Source organism: Panthera pardus, unplaced genomic scaffold, assembly GCF_024362965.1.
Source record: "Panthera pardus isolate Hobbes unplaced genomic scaffold, ASM2436296v1 HiC_scaffold_12, whole genome shotgun sequence".
Classification (NCBI taxonomy): Eukaryota; Metazoa; Chordata; class Mammalia; order Carnivora; family Felidae; genus Panthera; species Panthera pardus.
The window spans coordinates 17,108,919-17,130,453 of NW_026526677.1; the positions used below are offsets into that span (position 1 = coordinate 17,108,919).

Here is a 21,535-nt window from a genome sequence, read left to right on the forward strand (position 1 = left end):
GCTTTTATCTGATTTTTAAGAAAGATAATGAATACCCTATTCTCCATCTTCCAGACTGAGAAGCACACAGACTCCATCCCTTCCCATCCGTACCTTGGAAACATTTTCCTATCCTCATGCAGAAGGAAGAAGGCGTTGGGGGGTAGGGTTGGTACATGGTCCCAACTGTAAGGGATCTTAGACATCTAAGTAGAGGTACCAGAGAAGGAAAATGACTTGCTCAAGGTCACACAGCAACTCCTGGATGAGTGGGTCTTACCACAACCCCATCTAGTTTCTGGAATAAGTTAACTATAGAAACTTACCTGCCAGGCACATTCCTACATTCATTGTTAATTAATTTTCTCACTAAATCTCTATAATAACACTATGGGGAAGGATCTGTATCTCCATTTTTAAGATGAGGGAGCCAAGGCCCAGAGGAAGAAAAGTCACTTGCCTAAACCGCCCACTTGGCTGGTGGCAGGACAGCTATAGAACCAAATCTCCTGATTCCCAGCCCAGGAGTTCTTGGTCTCTCCTCTTAGAAATCCTTTCCTTTCTCCCTGCCTGGCCTGGCCTTGCCTAGGTTCAAGGTCAGGAGTTTCCCCAGCAGGGCTTTCCCTCCCCAGTTCCAGGGCTGGATACCACTGTCTGATCCTGCCTCCTTTCCTGCGCTGGACCAAGGCCCAGATGAGCAGCTGGGGACACAAGGCTGAATGGAGCAGCAGGAAGAGGCTGTAGGCGGCAGAGTTCATTCAGAAGAAAGCCCTACTCAGAGCTGCTGAGGGCACTTCATGGTGGTAGTGGTGGTGGGGGCTCTACCACTCCCCCCTGGCTGCAAGGGTACAAACTCCAACAAACCCCTCTCCCTCTGACCAGTATCTGTTACCAACTTCAGGAAGGGGGTATGGAACCCTAAGTCCCTGCCATTTTACTCCTAGGATCTGTGCCAGACCATCCTTAGAAAGACTTGATCCAACCTCTCCCCATTTTATAGATGAAGAAGCAGAGGTGCAGGATGGAAAGCTGGTGGCATGGCCCAGGCTCACAGGGGGAGGCAGAAGCAGAGGCAGGACTAGAACCCAGGTCTTCCCACTACAAGTCCTCTCCCCTCCTCCACTTGGCCTGTGTGCAGCAGTGTGCTCCCTTTGACTGGGACCGGGGGCCGTCCTCAGAGAACAGGGTGACCCAGATCTCCTTAATGGAGGGCTGGGAGACCTCACACCCCACGCCTCCCTGACTCAGGTTCCTGTCCCTTGGCTTGTTTCCCCACAGTCAGTCTAGCAAATTGGGACAATTTAGATGGAAGTCCAAGATGTACAACCCTTGAAGTCTCTATGCATTTGGCTCTTGTCTGGCCAAGTTCATCTTAGTCCCAGGAGGAGAGGCCAGCCAGCACCCCTTAGATGGTGTGTGTGTGTGTGTGTGTGTGTGTGTGTGTGTGTGTGTGTGTAGAGGGAGAGAGAGAGAGCAAGGCGGGGTAGGGGGGAGAGTAGGATTGACATTTCACTGCATGGAGGGGGGGGACCCACAAGATTCAACCCAGCAGGCCCTTCTGAACCCAATATTTTCTTGGGTTGCGGAGCCCATGCCCCTCCCCTCAGCAGGGCTTTAGGGCTGAGCCTGAGAGAAGGAGGAAGGGAGGGAAGAAGAGAGAGGAGCCACGTTTCCTTAGGGAGGGAGGGGAAGAGAGAGAGGAGAAGGACAAGCTCAGAGACAGAGACAGTCATGAAGACACAGGGAGAGAGAGAAAGTCAAGGAGACAAGAGGGACAGAGAAACAGACCTAGAGACACAGAGATGGGGGGAAAGATCTCCCTCTTCCTGAACTATCACCCTGTGCTGCTCTGATCATCTGAGCGTTAGTTCCCTCCCTGGGGAATCTCAGGCTGACTCTCTGGGGCTGCCGCAGCAGCACCCCTAAGTTTCCAAGTCTGGCTCACAACACGGGTAGGGCTCTGGCCCCCCAAGGCGCGTCGGGTCCTAGGCCTTCCGAACACTTCCCCGTGCGCCCCCCAGCGGAGAACCAACCGCGGAGCCACCGAGGTCCTAAAGGGGGCGCAGGAAGGGGCGCCGCCACTTTGCACCCAATCTGGTCCCGGAACCCGGGGGTGGGTAGAGGACTGCTAGAAGACGTGGGCGGGGGGGCAGGACTGGTGTCTTTCGGGCTCATATCCGAGGATCGGCTGGCCCCGACGCCTCGACGTCCCCTTCCCCCAGAAGGCGGAGGTCAACGTACCCGCGAACAGAGCCCCCAGGAGGGGTGTGCACTGGCGCAAGCTCAGAAGCTCCGGTCCAGGTTCAGGGACTAGGGAGGTGTCGAGGTATCTAGTCTCCAAATCTCAGAGCTCTATACACGTGTCCTTCTGGGACCCTGCACCGAACCCCCTCCCCCGCTTCTGCCCAGTGATGTGTAGTCCCGTCCTTCCGGGGGGCCCAGGCGCGCCGCGAAGAGGGGTGCGGAGTGGCGGAAGGGGGACGCAGACCCTTCATCTTACCGCATTGTTGAGGAAATCCGACTCGTTCAGATCCCCCAGGTCCAGGAAGCTGGATCCGGGGAACAGCCTGTCGGCCGGGAAGGGCTCCAAGACGGCGTCCATCGCGGCCGGCTCCGGAGACCCTCTTCGCCTGCTCTTCCCTTACTCCAGGGCGGCGGCGCACCCGGCCCAGAGCTCCTGCCTGAGCAGTGGCTAGCGGGCGGGGGCAGGTCCGGGGCGAAGCCCCGGGGAGGGGCGGGCGCAGGCGGCGCAGCCCCGGGTAGGGGGCGCGGGGGGCGCTGGGGGCGCGGGGGCCTTAGGGCAGAGGCGCGGAGCTGGCTGGGCTCTGGGGCCCCGGGCGCACCGCGAGCATTTAGCCGACTCCTCCTCCTCCAGCTCCTCCTGGGGCACAGCTGGCTTCCATGGGGAGCCTGGGAGTGGGGCTGAGGGCCTGAGAAGCCCCCCGGACAGGGTGGGAGCCGGGGGTGGGGGAGCTGAGCGCTCCCCCGAGACTGGGTGGCTGCCCGGCGCTCCGCTCTCTCTCTGCGCCTCCCTCTGCACGGCTTCTGTCACTTTCCTCTCAGTGAAACCGGGAACCCCTGGCTGGTTAGCCCAGCTGGCCGAAGCGCCACGCCCCCACATCAATATTCACGATAAATTTCATATTAATGAGAAGAGGGAGAGGCCTGGGGAATGGTCCCTCCTCTTTTAAAGAGACATCTTCAAGTTAATGTTTTGCCAATGTGTCTGATCTCTAGGGTCTGGAAGCAAAATTAGCCTGGAGCCAATAACTGCTCCTGAAACCTCGGCATCTCGTTAAGACTTTGCCAGCCACTCTCAAGTTCATGAGGGAGCTGAGTGACTGCCATTCTTCCAGCCCTTATGCTAGAAATTCAGTCAGGGAGTTCCATCTATGGGCCCCTCAGCAGGTCTCTGGATGGGGAGATTTTCACATATCTCCTCCTCCAGGAAGACTTCCCTGGCCTGCAGGCTGGAGCAGGTGGTATCCTATATACTCAAGGGACACAGTGTGCTTACCTCCGGTGTGGCGAGTCTAAGGTGTTACTGTCATTGCTCACAAGTCTATGACCCCATTGGACTCTGAGATCCCTCAGGGCAAGGACTGTACCCAGCTTTTCTGTGTGCGAAAGGACCCAGTGAACAGCAGAATGAGGCGAGGACTCCTTTTCTGTTCAATCATCTCTTTAATGGCTCAGGACAGAAATAAGTTGAAGAACAGTGGCATGGATCCTGCCAAGTGTGGCTGGCTGCACAACCCCATGGTCACCAAACATCCCCAGGTCCCCTAGATCCATTACCTAAGTGGCTTGCTCAGGAGTACAGCTTAATCTTTTGAAAGGGCTGATAAACAATCACCAGGCACCTGAACAAATGGAGGTGGTTCAGAAAGCCGCTCCCTGAGAGGGCTGAGCACACTGGTTCTTGCCCACAAGTCATTAATAGGATTAAGTGTGTTCTCTCTGTCTGGGGCTTTTAATTAGCTCAGGAACCAAAAGGCCCTAAAGAGGCAGAGATGTCACTGCAGTTAAGCCAGAATGTCACCCAAATTGTTCTCTCAGTGCCAAGGTGGGCGCACACACAGAGGCTGAGATAGAAGCTGTTTGCTTGCCTGGGGCGGGTAGGCAGGCACATGGCGTTCCCTCCATCTCATGACCCAGTTGACATAGTTCTGGAGAATAAGGTTCTGACCCTCCGGGCTGTCACATGACTATTAGCTCCCAGGCCTCCTGGAGAGCTTGCTCCTGAAAAACTGAGAATACAGCCCATGCTTTAGGGACTGGTTCACCCAGCAATGCAACTCAGAGCAGACACAGTGGGTCAAAAAGCAATCGGTTAACTCTCAAAACAGTGACAGGTAGAATTAGGGTGCTGAGACCATGGGTGTGCTTCCCAAATGCATCACATCTGGCCACCTGGGGAACATTCCAACACGGAGAATGTGGCTGATCCCTTTTCGAGAGGGGGGCGGGATGCAGTCTCTGGCTGGGTCATCATGCCAGTCTGTGGTGGGTGAGCAGGTGCCTGGGGTCCTGGTTCCCAACCTGGAGTTCCTGCAGCCCCCAGGAGGAACAAAAGTGTCCCTCTGCCTGAGGTTGGCTGGAAATTGTGCCTGTGTTCCTCCCAGCCAGCTCTGTAATTAGAGACAGAGGCACCATTTAAGTGATTGGGGAAGATTATATAGTTTTAGATAAATAGGATTAGAGTGTCCTCTCTTTCCTGATTCTTACCCAGGTGAACACCCCAGGAAACCATTGAAAATAATCCTGGGGAGACATTCTGGTTCCGGCACTGTGGGGTCTGAGAGGCAGAATCTCCCAGGAGAAATCCTGGGGAGGGGGAAGGAGAGAGAGAGAGAGGGAATGGGCAGTGCAGAGCCTGTCTCGTAGTAGGAACATAATCAATTTTTTTTTTTCTGGGATGGAGGGAATGGCAGGGGATTTGGTCACACATTCTGCAGACACTATTGAGCACATATGAACCTTCCCTAGACCAGGCACTGGAGATATAGCAGTGATTAAGAACTTTTCTGGAGTGAAGGAGGAAAGAATGGGTAGAAGAAATTTAAGAAGCTGATTTCAGATAATGGGAGGACCACGAAGGAAATAAAGTAGTACGATACAATTAAGGGGGGAAGGAAGTCCTCTCCGAAGAGGCGATGTGTGAGCTGAGAACAGAAGCCTGAACTGAAAGGTAAAATGGGGCAAGATGGAAGGAAAAGCATTCCAGACAGAGAGAACAGCAAATAGAAGAGAAAGACTGGGAGGGACAGGCATTGACACGGGAGTGAGATGGTGAATGTGAAACCCCATGCCCTACACAAGCCTGCTATGTGCTATCACACTGAGGCTCGAGATTCTGTGCTATTCCAGCACTGAAAAGAATTGTGCCAGTTCAGATTAGAAGGCCCACCTGAAGCCTTCTGTAAGCAGTGCATCCCTTCTCTATTCTCTCTTACTGATTTTCTGGGAGAGGAAATTAGACAGTCTACTGGGTCTAAAGTTGGGTTCTAAGCCAACAGGGAGGGTCTGCTCCCTCCCTGCCAATCCTTGGACCTGGTGCCACAACCCAGCCCCTCTCAGGCCCCTTTTGTGCATCTGAAGGGTCAGGGGAAGGAGGCTGAGATTGGTTCTGTAAACACCCCAATCCAGGTCAAGAAAAGGACAGGCTGTAGCCCCTTCTATTATGGGTTCGGGAACATCTGGTTGTTGCTCTTCAGCAGCTGCTTCAGATGTGAAGTGAAATGAATAAATATATCCCAACCCAGGCAGTGACGCACAGGAGAGAAAGGACAGAGATAAGCTTCCTGCCTGTCCCAGACACGGAAGGTCAGGTGGAGAGAGGGGCTCCTTGTCAGGCTGAGCTGTGAGCAGGGATGGTGTGTGTGTGTGTGTGTGCGTGTGTGTGTGTGTGTGGGGGGGTGTGTATCTTGGATGGGGACTGCCACATTTTGAATCCCCTGGAGGGTCACTGTCTTTCTCTGGGTCTCAGTTTTCACATCTATAAAATAGGAGACATGTAATGACCCATAGGGTCCTGTCCTCTCCAAGGACCTTCCAAATGTGCCTATACAGAGACAGGTCTTGTCAGAGGGTGGACTGGGAAGGGGTAAAGGAACTGTGTCCTTAGGAAGCCTGGCACTCAGACTTTTCAGGCTCCTGCCCGGATCCTCCAGAAGGGTGCATGGCTGGCTATTTACACTCAGCAGGCAGGCCCTGGGTGGTGGTGAGAAGGTCACCCAAAGTAAACCTGCCTTGTTTGCCCGGATTGTAAAGGGAAAAACACTTTGGCATACTCTAACAGGAACTTCTGAGAAATGAAAAGGTATTCATCCTGGAGATTAAGCTGACTTCCGGGGCACAGATGGGGCCCTTTGTTCTCTTGTGGTTCCCTAAAATGGACTTCGTGGCTGCTCTCCCTGTGCCCCCTGCTGGGGCTAGTGTCCCTGGGGTGGCACCCTGCCAGGGGGGTGGGGGTGGGCTTCAGACCCAGGCTCTCACTCTTCCCCATCCCCTTGGCCTGTGGTTCTTCCCTGTTCCTCCCTGAACCATAAAAATACCTGACATTTATTGAGTACTTGCTTTGTGCCAGGCACTAAATACTTAACTTATATTATCGCATTTAATTCTTGGAAAAAGCTTGTGAAATAAGTATCATATTCATTGCTTCTAAGATGCACGTTTTAACATCACTGAAATCAGAGTGTGTCTTGTAATCAGTGGCGTGTTATAGTTGTTTTTTCCTTCTCAATGTCCATAAAGTAGCGGTGCATCATACAACTGATGACACAGATTCTCATATTCAGTGAAACATGATTTACTATCATCACCAACCCTCAGATGAGAAGACTGAGGCTCAGAGAGCTTATGACTTACCACTCTTTTATTTTACAGGGAAAAAAGGCCTAGGGCCATAGGACGCTTGCCTTAGGTCACCGGCTTCAGTGGGGCAGAGACAGGGCTGAAATCTGGGCCTCCAGTCTTCTTACCCAGGGCCCTTTCCACTCACCCCAGATGAACTGGCTTTGCTCACTTGGGAGAGGCAGGAGCCGAGGGGAGGGCCTTCCAGGACCTTCCTCAGCAGCTGGTGAATCACCAGCCACCCTGCCTTGGAGAAGGACCTTGAAGATAGATTTTTTTCCCTCTCCAAATTCTCTGAAGACTGAAGTTCCTTAAGGACTAAGAAAACACTTGCCTCCCTTCCCACTCCTTTTCCTGGTAATTATTTTAGCTTTGCTTTCCCTGAATTTCTGTTCTACTGTCCCATCTTTGGACTGGAGGCAGGCCCGCCCCTTGGCCCTCTGTCTGCCTGCCGCCTGGGGAACAGCTCCACCCGCTTCCTGCTTTGCTCAGTCCTGCTCTGAACTCACCCTTCTTTCTTCTACCTCGAGTCACCTGCACCAACTCTGATTCTGGATGCCTCTCTAACCCAGGCCACTGGCTCTAACCCCAGAGACATACACTCAGGCATATAACCTCCAGCCCCTTTGCTTTCTAAGTCTGAAGTCAGGGGAGAAAAGTCAACAAAGCCAGGCTTTCCTCTTGCCTCAATGAGCCCTCATGTTGTTGGGGACACTCCCCTGCAAATCCTGCCCCACTGAGGCCTGGCAGAGCTGGAACTATGGATGAAAGGAAGGACAGGGGTATGGAAAGGCAGAGACTGAACCCTACCCGTTATCTATTGCACTTGCTAAGTTCACCCCCTGCCTGCTCCCATGCCTCAGTTTCCCCAACCTCCAAGGCTGACAAGGCTGAAATGGCTCATCACCAGGAGGTACAGAGGCAGCATCAGGCATTTAAATCCGAATCTTTGCTAAAATGCACCCAGGCAGTGTTCAGTTTAGTGGGGACTGATAACAGTCAAGGTTAAGCCAGGGCTTCAGATTCTTTTCTGTAAAATGAGGGTTTTGGACAGGATGGTCTCTCAGATTCCCAACCTATCAGCTCTGAACTGCCAGGATTCTGTCTCCTTCTGTCCAGAAAGCAAATGTGGGCTTTGTGTGTGAGGAGCTCATGCGTTCTCTGGGCATTGATTGGCCAGGAGCTGAGTGTCCAGCCTGCAGAGGTGTGACCATGCATGTACACCCTGCTCAAGTGGACGATCCTGTGCGTGGAGGTGTGGACCCACATGTGGGGCTTCTGCCGTTTGTGCCCTTGTGCAAGTCTCTGGGGAGAAAGCGCCAGCTCACACCTAGGAGTGGGCCCACCCCTCTGTGCACATCCATGCCAGCGCGTGCGGCCGCAAATCTGGTTTCCATCTTCTTCCAATAGGCAGCAGGGCTGGGGGAGACTGAGTGGAATATTAATTGTGCTTTTGCACGTGGCTGAGCTCCATGAATGTGGTGGTAGGAGGGAGCAGCCTGAAGCTATGTGGGGAATGAGGGGTAAGCCACAAGAGCAGGGTTCCCTGGGGTTTATAGGCGTGCTTGGGAGGAGGCAGAGCCCTAAGACCCAAAAGGGTGGGTGGCAGGAGAAGGGAGAGAGCTTCTGAAACCAAGAATCTGGGGACAGCAGGGAAGATACTAGCTCGGTTTAGAGCAATTCCCACATTTGCCTAACCCAGAGCTTGGCACATAGTAGGTGTTCAATTAGTGTGTGATGGATGATTGAATAGCTGACTGCTGCATGCGTGGAAGATCTCACAGATAACTCCTTACCTGGGAGAAAAGAGAGGACTGACTAGGAGGAAGGAAGGAAGTGAGCACATATTAAGCACCTACCATGTGCTGGCCACTCTAAGGGTTACTGCCAGGCATTTAATTTTATTTCAAACACACAAAAGCTCTGGAAGCTAGTATCCCCATCATTGTGCACACATTCCCCCCTTCCCAACTTGCCCTTTTTGGAGGGTCCAGGAGAGAGATTTCCTTTGACTTCAGGGCACAGAAAAGCTGGTTGCTTCTGAGTGGTGGGTCTATTTTTAATCTAATGGACACTTTGGATTTTGTGTCTCATTGAATTTCCTTCTTTATTTGGGCTGTCAGGAAGCTCAGAGATGAATTTGCTGGAGCATACCTCTTGCAACAGGATTTCATGGGGGTGCATTTCACAAACTAACTGCAGCTCTGGCTTTATCTTAGTTTTTTTTTTTTTTTTTTTTTTTTTTTTGAGAGAGACTTCGCAAGTGGGGGAGAGGAGTGGGGTTGGAAGGGGGAGAGAGAGAGAATCTCAAGCAGGCTGGCTTTGTGTTCAGTGCAGAGCCTGACATAGGGCTCCATCCCACAAGCCTGGGATCATGACCTGAGACTAAATCAAGAGTCAGACACTCAACCAACTGAGCCACCCAGGCACCCCTATCTTAAGTTTTTATCCCCCTTTCTCCGTATCCTTTTCCCTCTATTAAAATCTTTCAAATTCCTTTGTCTGTAGGCTTTCTCAAATACCTTTAATACACGCTGAAGTGATAGGTATAAATACAAAAATATTTTTACTTTTATAGATGAGGAAGGCTCGGAGAGGTAATGTTATTTGTCCAAGATCACACAGCTATTAAGCAAGAGAGTTGAGAATTTGATCTTGGGTCTGTTTGACTTGATCTTTCCACTGCACCAAACTCTGGGACTGGACAAGTTGCACAGTAATTGGGAGCTTCCTGGGGAGGAGCCTGGGGGCTTTGCAGACTCAATCTTTTAACTCTCAGAGGCCTCATCCAGACTCCTGTCCTTGACGAGCAGGTCCAGGTCAGGGCTCCCATCCTGTGTCATGAACAGAGAGAGGACTTTGAGGGCCACGGGCATCCCCCAGCCTCAGGGACCAGCCCCAGCTCCCGTGGCTAAGCAGAACAAATAGAAAACCAACAGAGTTGGCCTTGGCAATCACCAGTTAAAGGAAATATATATTCCAGATGCTCTGAGGAACATTTCTGGAACCTCCAGAATTGAAGGGCGGACTAATTCCCTGGAGAAGATGAACGGATATGGGCCCAGGGGAGCCACATTTTTTCTCAGCTCTATAGCAAACAAGCACCAGGGATCCACAGATCAGGGCGAGGGGCTCCGATGGTATGTATTCTGGGCCCTGATCCCTTGCTGTATCCCTTTGGGCCTGCCCATCTGGAGTCTGTCTCTCCTGGGAGCCCCTGGATGAAGACTCAGGGATTCCCAGGTTAGGCCTTATACTTATCCATTAGTGAATTCATTCCTTACCGGAGCTGGCACCACACATGTGCTCCACAAACCTGGGGACATCTGGGGAAGACAGAAAGAATGAGTCTGGTCTAGAGTGGAAGGGGCTGTTGTTGTTCTGAGAGCTGAAGTGGAGAATGACAGTCCCTGGCAACCCAGGGGACGCTGGCAAAGAGACACAGTGACATAGAGCCAATGAATAAAGACGCCGTTCCTTGGGCCTGTCCAGATGAACCCTGGGGCCTCTAATGTGGGAAGCCGGCAGATACTAGCATGCATGGCCCAGAGGAGACATAATCATAGAAATGATGGTTCTCACAAGCTGCCATTTATCATGGCCCAGTTGTCCTTCAGTGCTCTGCCAATTTGCAGTGAGTATCTCCGTCTTCTGAATCTATAAATTGCTCCTATAAATCAATAAGGCAAAGGACAACAACCTAATAAATATATTGGCAAAAAATATGAACAGTGGGTCTGGTACATTTATACAATGACATTTATCACGTCTCAGGATCTATGCTAAGCATTTCCTATGCCTTTTCTCATTTGAGCCTCATTATAGCCCTTGGAGGCAGATACCAGGATTATCCTGTTTTCCTGAGGCTCACACAGTGACTTGGTCTGATTTCATAGTCCGTGCTTATAAAGTATGGGTTGGGATGACAGCCACCACAGTCTGGGACCTGTGACCTCAGGAAAATATTGGCAGGGCCTGAGGAGGGAAAGTGAGGGAGGGGGTGCCAGCTGCTACAGAATCTTCTCCACCTAGTAACTTGGGAAAAAGCCTAGAAACCCCCATATCTAGGTAATCTAGGTAGATGGGGTTTGGGGTGGTTTTTTTTTTTTTTTTTTTTTTTTGGTCTTTTTGAATTTGTTGAATAGATAATATGTTACATGACTCAAAAAATAAAAATAAAAAAGGAATAAAATGACAGGTGATCTTCCCATTCCTATATCCTCACGCTACCTTCCCACCCTTAAACAAACATATAATCAATTTTATTACTTCCTTGGGTATCCTTCTTTGTGTGTGCGTGCGCACGCGCGCGCGCGTGTGTGTGTGTGTGTGTATTTTTTCTCTCTTTTTTTAACTGAAAAGAGGCATATTATATACATCTGTATCTTTCCCCCCCATTTTATCTGTTTTGGAGATCTGCCTATATTAGTACATAGAGAGCTTCCTCATTCTTTTTTTCAAATACCTGCATAGCTATCCATTGTATGACTCTATAATTCATTTACCTGTCCCCAACTGATGGACATTTGGATTGTTTCCAAGTTTTTACTGTAACAAACAATGCTGTAATGATAGCCTTGTTCAAGCACTGTATACCTGTAGGGTAAATTCTCAGGAACGGGGTTGCTGGGTCAAAGAGAATGTGCATTTGTAATGTCGACAGATATTGTCAACTGGTTTATATCAGTTTACACCCCACCAGCAATATACAACCGTGCTGCTTTCTCTACAGTCTGTCAAATAGAGGATATTAGTAAATTTTTGAATGGTTTCCAGATTGCATTATATTAGTGAGGTTGAGAGTCTTTTTAGAAGCCCTAGAACACTTTACGTTTCCTTTTCTGTAGACTCTGTTCATATTCTTTGACCTTTTAAATATTAGTGGTTGGTCTTGTCTTATTGATTTTTAGAAGCTCTTTATATGTTAGAGAGATTGTGATATGACTTACAGGGGCAGTGAGGTCACAATTGGCATCCCCTCTGGGAAAGACTGTAGAGGTAGATTCTTCCCCACACCTCCACCGTCTCACCCAAGCTCAATCGTCTATTCAACAAGCATTTATTGAGTAGTACCTCTTGAGTGCTAGGCTCAGTGCTTAAGTGCCGGAGACCAAAGGTGAATAGACAAAGCCCTAAGGTTGCTCAGAGTCCATGGGGGTCTCAGATCTAAAATCAGGTTGTGTGTCAGTGTGAGATGAACTGTAGTTCAGGGGTTCAGAATGAGTGCTTCAGGAGCATGGGAAAGGGAGCAATAGCCTCTGCCCCCCAAGAGACTCTGACATCTGTCTCCACCTGAGGCTGGCTCAGAGCTGCTCAGGCTTCGTCTGCCTCCCTTCTCCTTGTGGGTTTGGCCCTCAGACTCTGATTGCAGAAATGCTCTGCTCCAGGAAAGTGGCTCTCTCAGTACGTATTTACAGAATGCTTACCCCATGCGAACCCTCCATGAGGCCATCTTGTCCAGTCTGACTCCATGCGGCTTCCTTCCCTGCCTTTCGCTGGTGCTCACCGTCTGATTCCATCCTGTCTTGCATTGCTTACCACCTGTTTCTAGTGTGCATTCCTCCACTTCTCAGAGGATTGTAATCTCCTTGATGGCAAGACTTTCCTCTGGGTCCTCTCTCCTTGGTACTTAGCATCTGGTGACGCTCAGCAAAGACTTGTTGGATGATGGACTGTCAGATGACTTGTTGGATGTTAGGGAAGTTGGAAATCATGGCTCACCTGAATTGGAGTGTGTGTGTGTGGGGGGGCAGGCAAGATTGGCACGTATTGGGCACAGGAATAGATGATATGCCAAGCTGAAACCCCAGCATCGGGGCCCAGCTGGGAAGGGGTTAAGCTTGCTGGAGTTTTGTATATGAAATGGCACCAGAAAAAAAAAAATGTGCAGACTAGCAATTGAGCCCTGTCTCATCCTGGTTCAAATGACATTGTCTGAGCTTCCCCAGCCTCGCCTCCTGCACTAATTACAGACCTTCCTGGGGAGGAAGACTGGGGCCAGGAGGTCTTCATTACAGGCTCCTTTGCTGGAGGGAGCAAACCCCAATGACCGAACCCAATGACCAAACAAACTCTCTTGAAGAAAAGCCCTGGGGTTCCTCTGATGAACCTCCCTGCTGCTGCCCCACTGGGAAAGGGTTAAGAAGGAGGAATGGACTGGAGGACCAGACCAAAGTGTGATACCGGGGGGGGGCCAGTCCCAGGCTAAGCTAGCCATCCCTGCCTTCACTTGCCTAGGTTTGGGCCCCCCTCTCACCTCTTGCCCCCCAAGATGGCTGTGGCCAGTGCTGTGTCAGGGCCTCCCCTCTGTGGTCGCCTGCCTGCTGCCTCTCCCTGTGGCCTGTGGAGACCTCGCCTTCTTTAATCTTCCATTTATCTCGAGGCCTCGCCCCTCTGAGATTGGCTTTGATGTGGGGCCTGCTCCCAGGGGGGAAATCAAGGGTTTCTGTGGCCTGGTCTGGACTCTGCCCACTGCCCCCAGCCCAGGAGGGGCCCAGAGGTCTCCTGGCCACCAGGCTGAGACCCTGAAGGCGACCCTTGTGGACAAGAGGGCAAGAGCATTGGTCCTTGATCTTTAAGAACATGAGGGGGTGCCGCCTGGGCCCCAAAGTGGAGGAGAGGGCTCAGAAGTAAGAGCTTTGTTACCACACTATATAATTTGTTTTTGCACCTGTATTGCCCCTTGCTCCCCCACCAACCCCCCAATAATAACAGCAATAACAGAAATAACAGTATTATTGTGTGCCAACTATGTGCCAGGCCCCAAGCTAAGCATCTTCTATTTATAACATAATTAATCCTTATAAGTCTGTGTTGTAGTAGGTATCATTTTATTTTTTTAATTAAAAAATTTTTGTTTAATGCTTATTTATTGTTGAGAGAGAGAGAGAGAGAGAGAGTTGGGGAAGGGCAGAGAGAGAGGGAGACACAGAATCTGAAGCAGTCTCCAGGCTCTGAGCTGTCAGCATAGAGCCTGATGTGGGGCTCGAACTCATGAACAGTGAGATCATGACCTGAGCCGAAGTCAGATGCTTAACCAACTGAGCCACCCAGGTACCCTGCTACCTGTATCATTTTAAAGGGGAGGAAACTGAGGATTATTGATTCATTCCTGGTCATAAAAATTTACTGAGTTCCTACTATGTACCAGGCACTGTTCTAGGTACTGAGGGTGTACTAGTAAACAAAATGGGCACATTCCTACCCTTCTGTACTAGTAGGAGAGACAGGCCATGAGCAAATGGTCAAATACACATAGTATCATGTCATGTAATATGAAGATACTACCTTGAAGAAATGGATAGGGCCATCATTTTGGACTCAGGGTGTCCTTCCGTGGGAAGACACAGAGACCTGAGCGGCAGGAGTGTGTTAGCTGTGTGACTATCTGGGGGAACCTTCCAGGAGAGGGAAGAGAAGGTGCAAAGTTTGGAGGTTGGAGGTAGTTGTTTTGCTGCAGGCACGGCCAGGAGGCCAACGGGGCGAGAGGTGGACAGTGATAGGAAGAGAGCTGGGGAAGGGAGCAGGAGCTGGGGCATGTGGGGCACCGCCGAAGAGTTTGGATTTTATTCTGAGGGTGATGGGGGCCACCAGAGGGTTTGAGCACGAAACGGGCTCGATCTAATTTATGTTTTGAGTCAGAGACTCAAAAACTCTAAGTTGCAGAGCTCACACGGCTAGTTAGTAGTAACATTGAGATTGACACCCTGAGGATTGCCATCGTGCTGTTGTCTCTCACTAGGGCAGGGGCTGGGTCTCATTCTCCTTGGCATCCTTTGCCCCCAGCAGAAGGCCTGTCACAGGCCTAGCACATTGACACATTGCTAGCAAATGCTTGGGGAATGACAGGTCAGTTCCCGTATTTCCACTGACCAGGCAGGCAGCAGGGTGGGGCAAGTCATCTAAATCTCTCTTGAGTCTCAGTTTGTCCATCTGGAAAGCGGGGAGAAAACAATATATCTGTCTTGTCTGGAGGACCCCACCTAGTGGGGATCCAGTGAGACCTGGTGTGCAAAAGCTGTGTGAAGCATCAGGAAATGCTCTGTGGTCTGATTTGATCTGTCCTTGCACCCTGATGGCTCTTGACATGATCACTGAGGGGTGCAAATGTGTCTGGCCCCATGGGGCCAGGCATGCCCATGTCACCTGTCTTGGGTATGTGTGTGTCTGTGTATATGTCCGTTTACCTGTGTGAATAGCTCCTGGAGGGCAGCTGCCTCGGTCTGGTTGTCTGTGGGAACTTGGGCTCCAGAGTTTGGGGGAGAGAGAGTGGAAGACACAGAAGCAGAGGCCTCCCTCTACTTCCATCCATATCGTGGTCCCCGGGATTCCCATAGCTTCTTCTACATCTTCTGTCCCAGCTCAGTGAAGAGTGTGGGAATTGCCTGTATACCTATCATTCTATCCCACCTGTCTGTGGGCTCCTGAGGGTCAGGGCTGCATCTTATTCTTTGTACTCTAGGGAGCAACACAGTATCTGGTGTATGACTGGTGCTTAGTAAGGGGTGGATGGGTGAATGAATGAATGGTCCCTAGTCTCTGGAATCCGAAGGGCCCGGAGTTATAGGGCTTTAGGACTCTACTTTAGCCAAGTCACTGCTCCTACCTGGGCCTCTGTTTTCCTTTTCTATAAACAGGATATCTGTCTTCATTCATTCATTCATTCATTCATTCATTCATTCACAGTCCTCCCTTGTGAACATTAGGCGATATGTTCTGGGCATGCAGAAATTATTTACAATCAGTGCTGCCCTCAGGAAGCTGAAAGGTGTCACAGGCATGTGTTGCAATAATTGCAATGTCAAGTGATAAATGTCTTTATGGAGGGTCCCGAAGTGGCTCAGAGGAGGGAGTGGCCTGCTCTGCGTGTGAGGGGAAGACAGGAAGATTTCACAGTACAGGGAGTTCTTGATGTGGGTCTTGGAGGATAAGTAGGTGTTTGCTAGGCTTTCTGGGCAAAGGGAACAGCATGCCAAAGATCCTGGAGGTACGGCAGAGCCTGGCACCCTGGGGGAGAGTGCTGACATTAGGGTACTAGCCAAAACTTATCAAGGCCGGCAGGGCGTGGTAAGATACAGGGCTGGAGAGGGCAGCCAAGGGCCAGATCATGCAAGGCCTAGGCCCCTCCGAGGAATTCTAAGAGTTATCCTGAAGGTAAATGGAGCCACTGGCAGATTTTTTGGAGAAAAAGAGCATGATCAGGATGCATTTTCAATAAACCACCCTGCTGTGGTATGGGCAATTGATTGGAAGTGAGCAAGACTAGAATCAACGAATCAGGTAGGAGGCTGTGGCTGTTCTATCCAGGTGGGTTAAGATAAGGGCCTGAACAAAAGTTAACAATAGCCCACAGTTGTCCAGCGCTGACTATGTGTCAGCCAGGCTCTATGTTAAACATTTGCAAATATTATCGCACTTCATTCTCAGGGCCACCCTGCCAGTAGGTGCTGGTATGATTCCCTCTTTCCCTGCAGGAGTTTTGGTTAAAGGGGCCCCATTGCCCCATGGTGAACATTTTTGTGTTCCTTTCCAGGACCCTGCTGCACCCGCCCCCCCCCCCCCCTGCCCCACAGGGCACTGCTAGTGTGTGCACTGGGGGGTGGGTCAGCCAGCCCTGGTCATCTCAGGGCCAGACTCTGAGCCGGACTTGCCTATCTCCTTGGGCTCTGTGGACTCCCACACCAGGGCAGAGCTGAGTCTCCTCAAAGAGTCTGGCCCTCGGGCCAGAGTTGATGGGATCTGCTTCCTAGTAAGAGGTTTCCGACTGGCAATGTGGCCTCTCTTTGTGCTTCCTCTCCTGGGCCACAGTTTGAGATGCCGGCCTCGTCATATAGCTCTGTGGACTTTTCCAGGCCTAGTAGCCAGGTGGGTCATCTGACGTCAGAAGACGGGTGGCCTGCGAGCAGTGTGCTGATTCACCTCTGCCACGGTCGCCCCGGCCTCTACCTGTGTGTTGCTTTGTCCTTCACAGGTCAGGGCGTTGGTTTTCTTTTTAAATAAATAAAGCTGAACTTGACTCACAACTCAAGAGAGGCTGCCACTCGTTCAGAGCCATCAGCATCACCATGGTAACCGCGCCATCCACAGAACACTTGAAAATGTAGTTATCAACAGCCACCCTGCCTCTCCCTTCTTGCCTCACGGCAGTCCTGGATGAGCACAGCTCCCTGACCCTCGGTGCTGGGTGAATGGCCCAGGGCTATGCCTGGCTCCCCCAAAAGCAGGGGGTTGAAAGTAGGGACTTGAGGTTCTCACTCATGCTGACCTTCTGGAAGGCCCATCCTTCTGGAAGGCCCTGAGAAAACCTCTTTCATGCTGGGGCAGGCACTAGGGGTAGACATTAAGTCTACAATTCAGAGCCATGAATCCATGGCTTCATTCATGATTCCTATTAAGAGGACAAAATTGTGTGGTGGGTACAGCTTGCGGAGATGAAATGCTTGCCTAGAATTGAAATGGATGCGGGGATGTAGGAATAATAATAGCCATTTATTGAATGACTACCACCATAAGCCAGGTGTATAAGATGCTTTATATAGCTTGTCTCCTGTCCCTCACCATAATTACTTACCTAGAGACCATTTAAATTAACTTAATAATAAGATATAGCATTTGTTGAGTGCCAGACACTCTGCTAAGCACTGAGGTTTATTTTCACACGGGAAGCACATGATTATTCCCATTTTACAAATGGGAAAACTGAGTCTTAGGTTAAATAATTTGCCTGAGGTCACTCAGGATGAAACTGAGATTTGGGTTCAGATGTATCTGGAAGGTGTCCTCATTTTGTTGTTGTTCTTCTTCTCCTCCTTCTCTTTCTTCTTCTTTTGTATGTATAAAGAGAGCACGCACACACAAGACAGAGTGGAGGAGGTGCAGAGGGGGAATCTTAAGCAGGTTCCACGCTTAGTGTGGAGCCCTGCAAGGGACTCAATCCCACAACCCTGGTATCATGACCTGAGCCCAAATCAAGAGTTGGACGCTCAACTGGCTGAGCCACCCAGTTGCCCCTATTTTGTTATAGCTTAAGGCTCAGTCGAGATTCAAGCTACATACTGAGCAGATGGAGGCTCCAGGTTTGCCTGGTTTAGAGACTTCCTTCAAATGCTTAGACTTATACTTCTCCACCAAAATGGTTCCTGGTCACGCTCATCTGTCACCTGAGGGGACTGAAAGACAAGCAGATTCTAGACTCACCAACACGGATTGCATCAGGTATTCGGGTGTGGGTCTGAGGATTCTGCGTTTGGGGCAACACTGCAGGCTGAACTCTAACATTTGAGAATTTAGACTTGACGAGGCTCCTGGAGAGCAGGGACGGTCTTTCTCTGAGACATTTCTCAGACATTGGCACAGGGTATGACCCTGAGTAGGGGCACAGAAAGCATTGGTTGATCTTGAATGTGAATGAGTTGGGCTCCATCAAGCCCCCTAAGCCTCTACAGGACCAGGTCTCTCCTGGCTCCTGAAAGTCCATGGTCTCCTCTCACACACTCCCTATCCCCACCCCCATCCCCTACTCTTCGTCTTTTGACGAATATTTAATGATGGGGTCAAACACTCACCAAAAAATAAGAGGAAAAAAAGGGATATAAAACTATGTGCACTGGAAAGATGTTTGTAAAATGTGGCAGAGAAGTTAGTCATCTATAGCAAATAAAAGCCCTACTTAGATAAATCACCGCTACTATTTCCCGGGGTTCTGTGGGACTTAGATCCCGCTAGTGGGGTATGAGCCGGTGTGATGCGTGTGGATTCCAGGAAGCGTCCTTTGAGGGGAAGGAGCTCTCTTTTCTGCTGCTGCTTCTTTCAAGGGCCACCTTGGGCCACTAGAGGAAGGCATGCACTTTGGATGGAGAGCCCCAGGTGGAAGGGGCCTGTGTCCCTGATGTTCACAGGGCTGCTCTACCAGGCTGGGCCACTTACCTCTGGACATCAGTTCCTAGAGAGAGAAATTAACATGTGTTACTTTGGGTTTTCTGTCATTTGTAGCTGAAACCATCCTCATCCATGTAAGATGTATTGTTAAGTAGACAAAAAAATTTAAAATAAAAAAAGTTAAAAATAATACGAATCACATGATTCCGATTTTACTGTAAAATGTGTGCTTTCATATATATGAAAGCCTATATGCCTATGTACATAAAAACATGGACAGGAAGGTTAAAAACAAAAATGTTAGCAAGGGTTATTTCAGCGAGGTGAGGCTGCAAGGGTTTTTATTTTTCCATGGTCACTTGTTTGCTCATCTGTATTTTCTAACTTTTCCACCACAAAAGTATACTACTTTTCAGATAAGAAAAAATAATACGTGGTATAAATGGTATGACCCTAATGGGATCCATATGGATCCCAATATAAAAAATATAGCTTATTCATGATTACACGGGAAAAAAACTGAAGTGTACTACAGTAAATATTAATGTCAGGGGGGCCTGGGTGGCTCAGTCAGTTAAGCGAAAGACTTGATTTTGGCTCAGGTCATGATCTCTTGGTTCGTGGGTTTGAGCCCCATGTCGGGCTCTGCACTAACAGGGTGGAGTCTGCTTGGAATTCTCTCTCCCCCTCTCTCTGCCCCTCCCCTGCCCATGCTGTTTCTCTTGCTCAAAGTAAATAAATAGACATTAAAACAAAGTAAATATTAACGTCCAAGGGTATGGGAGACTGTCCAAAATACATTGTGAAGGGGGATAAGAGATCATTAAATAATATAATTCCTTTTTTTTTGGGTAAAAAGAATAAAATGAACCTAAAGTAAATACAATGTTACATGTCAATTATATTTCAATTAAAAAAGAATAAAAGGACATAAATATATGCTAGAAAAAGGACCCGAAGGAGATTAAGCCAATAGATAAATGATCTGGTTCCAGAGGAGAGATTCTGGTGATTCTTACTTTTATCTTTCTACTTTTTGGTATTTCCTGTATTTCCCCCCAATAAGCCCATATGAATCTTATTGACTTAAAAATATTTTTATTTAGGAGTGCCTGGCTAGCTTGGTGGGTAGAGTGTGTGGTTCTTGATCTCAGGTTGTGAGTTGGAGCAACCATTGGGTGTAGAGATTATGTAAAAATAAAATCTTAAAAAAATGTTTTTATTTGGGGGCACCTGGGTGGCTCAGTCAGTTGAGTGTCCGACTTTGGCTCAGGTCATGATCTCATGGTTGGTGAGTTCGAGCCCCACATCAGGCTCGTTGGCTGTCAGCACAGGGCCTGCTTCAGATCCTCAGTCCCCTTCTTTCTCTGCCCCTTCCCTGCTTGCGTGCTCGCTCTCTCTCTCTCTCAAAAATAAATAAGACACTTAAAAAAATATATAAAAGGGGTGCCTGGGTGGCTCAGTCAGTTAAGCATCCAACTTTGGCTCAGGTCATGATCTCACGGTTCATGAGTTCAAGTCCCAAGTCAGGCTCTGTGCTGACAGCTCAGAGCCTGGAGCCTGCTTCGGATTCTGTTTCCCTTTCTCTCTGCCCCTCCCCTGCTCGTGCTCTCTCTCAAAAATAAATAAACATTAAAAAAAGTTAAAAAGTATATAAAAAATATTTGTATTTAGAGCAATTTGGGCAATTTTTACAATACAGAAAAAGGTGTTACAAAAACAACAACAACAACAATAAAACACTCATCCCCACTGCCCAGAATTAAAATGATTCATATTTTGTTATATTTAATTTCTGTCTTTGTTGTTAAGAAACAACGGGTAACAGTACAGTCCTCTTTATGGATGTCTATCAGGATCATTAAAGAAAATTTAAATTAGAGGGCACTTGCCCTGTCTGGGAAGGCCAGGGTGGAGCTGTGGAAGGGCAGGAGAGAAGCGGCATTCAGGGACTTTTAACTTCCTTCTACCTTCAGCCAAGGGTTTGGCTCCAAGTGCCTATTTCCAGGATGGAGGCGGCCTGGGTGCAAGGATGCCAGGTTTGCCTGGCACTTCCCCTGGAACATAGAGCAGTGGGCAGGGCTGGAAGAGGAGGGTCCCGGGCGAGCACTTCCGTCCTGAGGTCAGTTGGTGCCCAACTGGTGTTTACCAAGAGGGTGGGGCCCCAGTCGCAGGGCTCTGAGGCCTTTGCTCTCAGGGGAGCCAGCCCATGGAAGGCCACAAGGAAAGGGTGGCAAAACCACTGTCTCCTGGGAAGCTCCGAGGCCGGGCCACAGCTGGGAGGATTCTGAGAAACGAGGGCCCCGAAGCTAGGCGGTAAAGTGGTCAGTGGAGGTTAAGGAGAGCCAGAAGGAGGAAGGAGAAAAGGAAGCAGTAGGAGTATTCACACTGACTGCACCTACCATGGGTGGTTATTACCCCCATTTTACAGAGGAGGAAACAAAGGCTCCGAAGGGTTGGGTCACCTGCCTCAGGCCTCATGGCACCTATCAGTCCGGGCTGAAATTCCGATGACCCCAAGGTTCACGCTTCTCACACCACGCCAGGCTGCATCCCGTGGGACAAGTATGCGGGAGCCATTCTGCAGGGCTCAGAGTCTGGGGTGAGGCTTGCTCTGGAGCAAGGTCATTTGGAAGTTGATTTTCAGGAGCTAGTGGGACCTGGGGATGAAGTGTTCTGAGAGAGCCTGCCCTCACTTGACCCGAGTCCACCATCTGTCTTGGACGCTCAGAGAGGCAAATAAAGTCAGAACTGATTCTGGAGAAGTTTGCCGGCGCCCTTTTTGACTCTGTGGAGACCAAAGGCCTCCAGCCCCGTAGCC

At 49.9% G+C, this 21,535-nt stretch overlaps 1 protein-coding gene and 1 long non-coding RNA gene across 3 annotated transcripts in view; one reads left to right on the forward strand and one right to left on the reverse strand.

The window, feature by feature from the left end:
- Positions 1 to 3,049, reverse strand: part of CREB3L1 (cAMP responsive element binding protein 3 like 1) — a 35,511-nt gene extending 32,462 nt beyond the window's left edge. The window contains exon 1 of the mRNA XM_019412303.2: positions 2,480 to 3,049. Within this exon, the coding sequence (XP_019267848.1) occupies positions 2,480 to 2,581 (102 nt within the window). The 5' untranslated portion in view covers positions 2,582 to 3,049. The remainder of the gene's footprint in view (positions 1 to 2,479) is intronic.
- LOC109245095 (uncharacterized) overlaps positions 1 to 21,535 on the forward strand; it is a 113,774-nt gene that overhangs the window by 11,973 nt on the left and 80,266 nt on the right. The window lies entirely within an intron of this gene.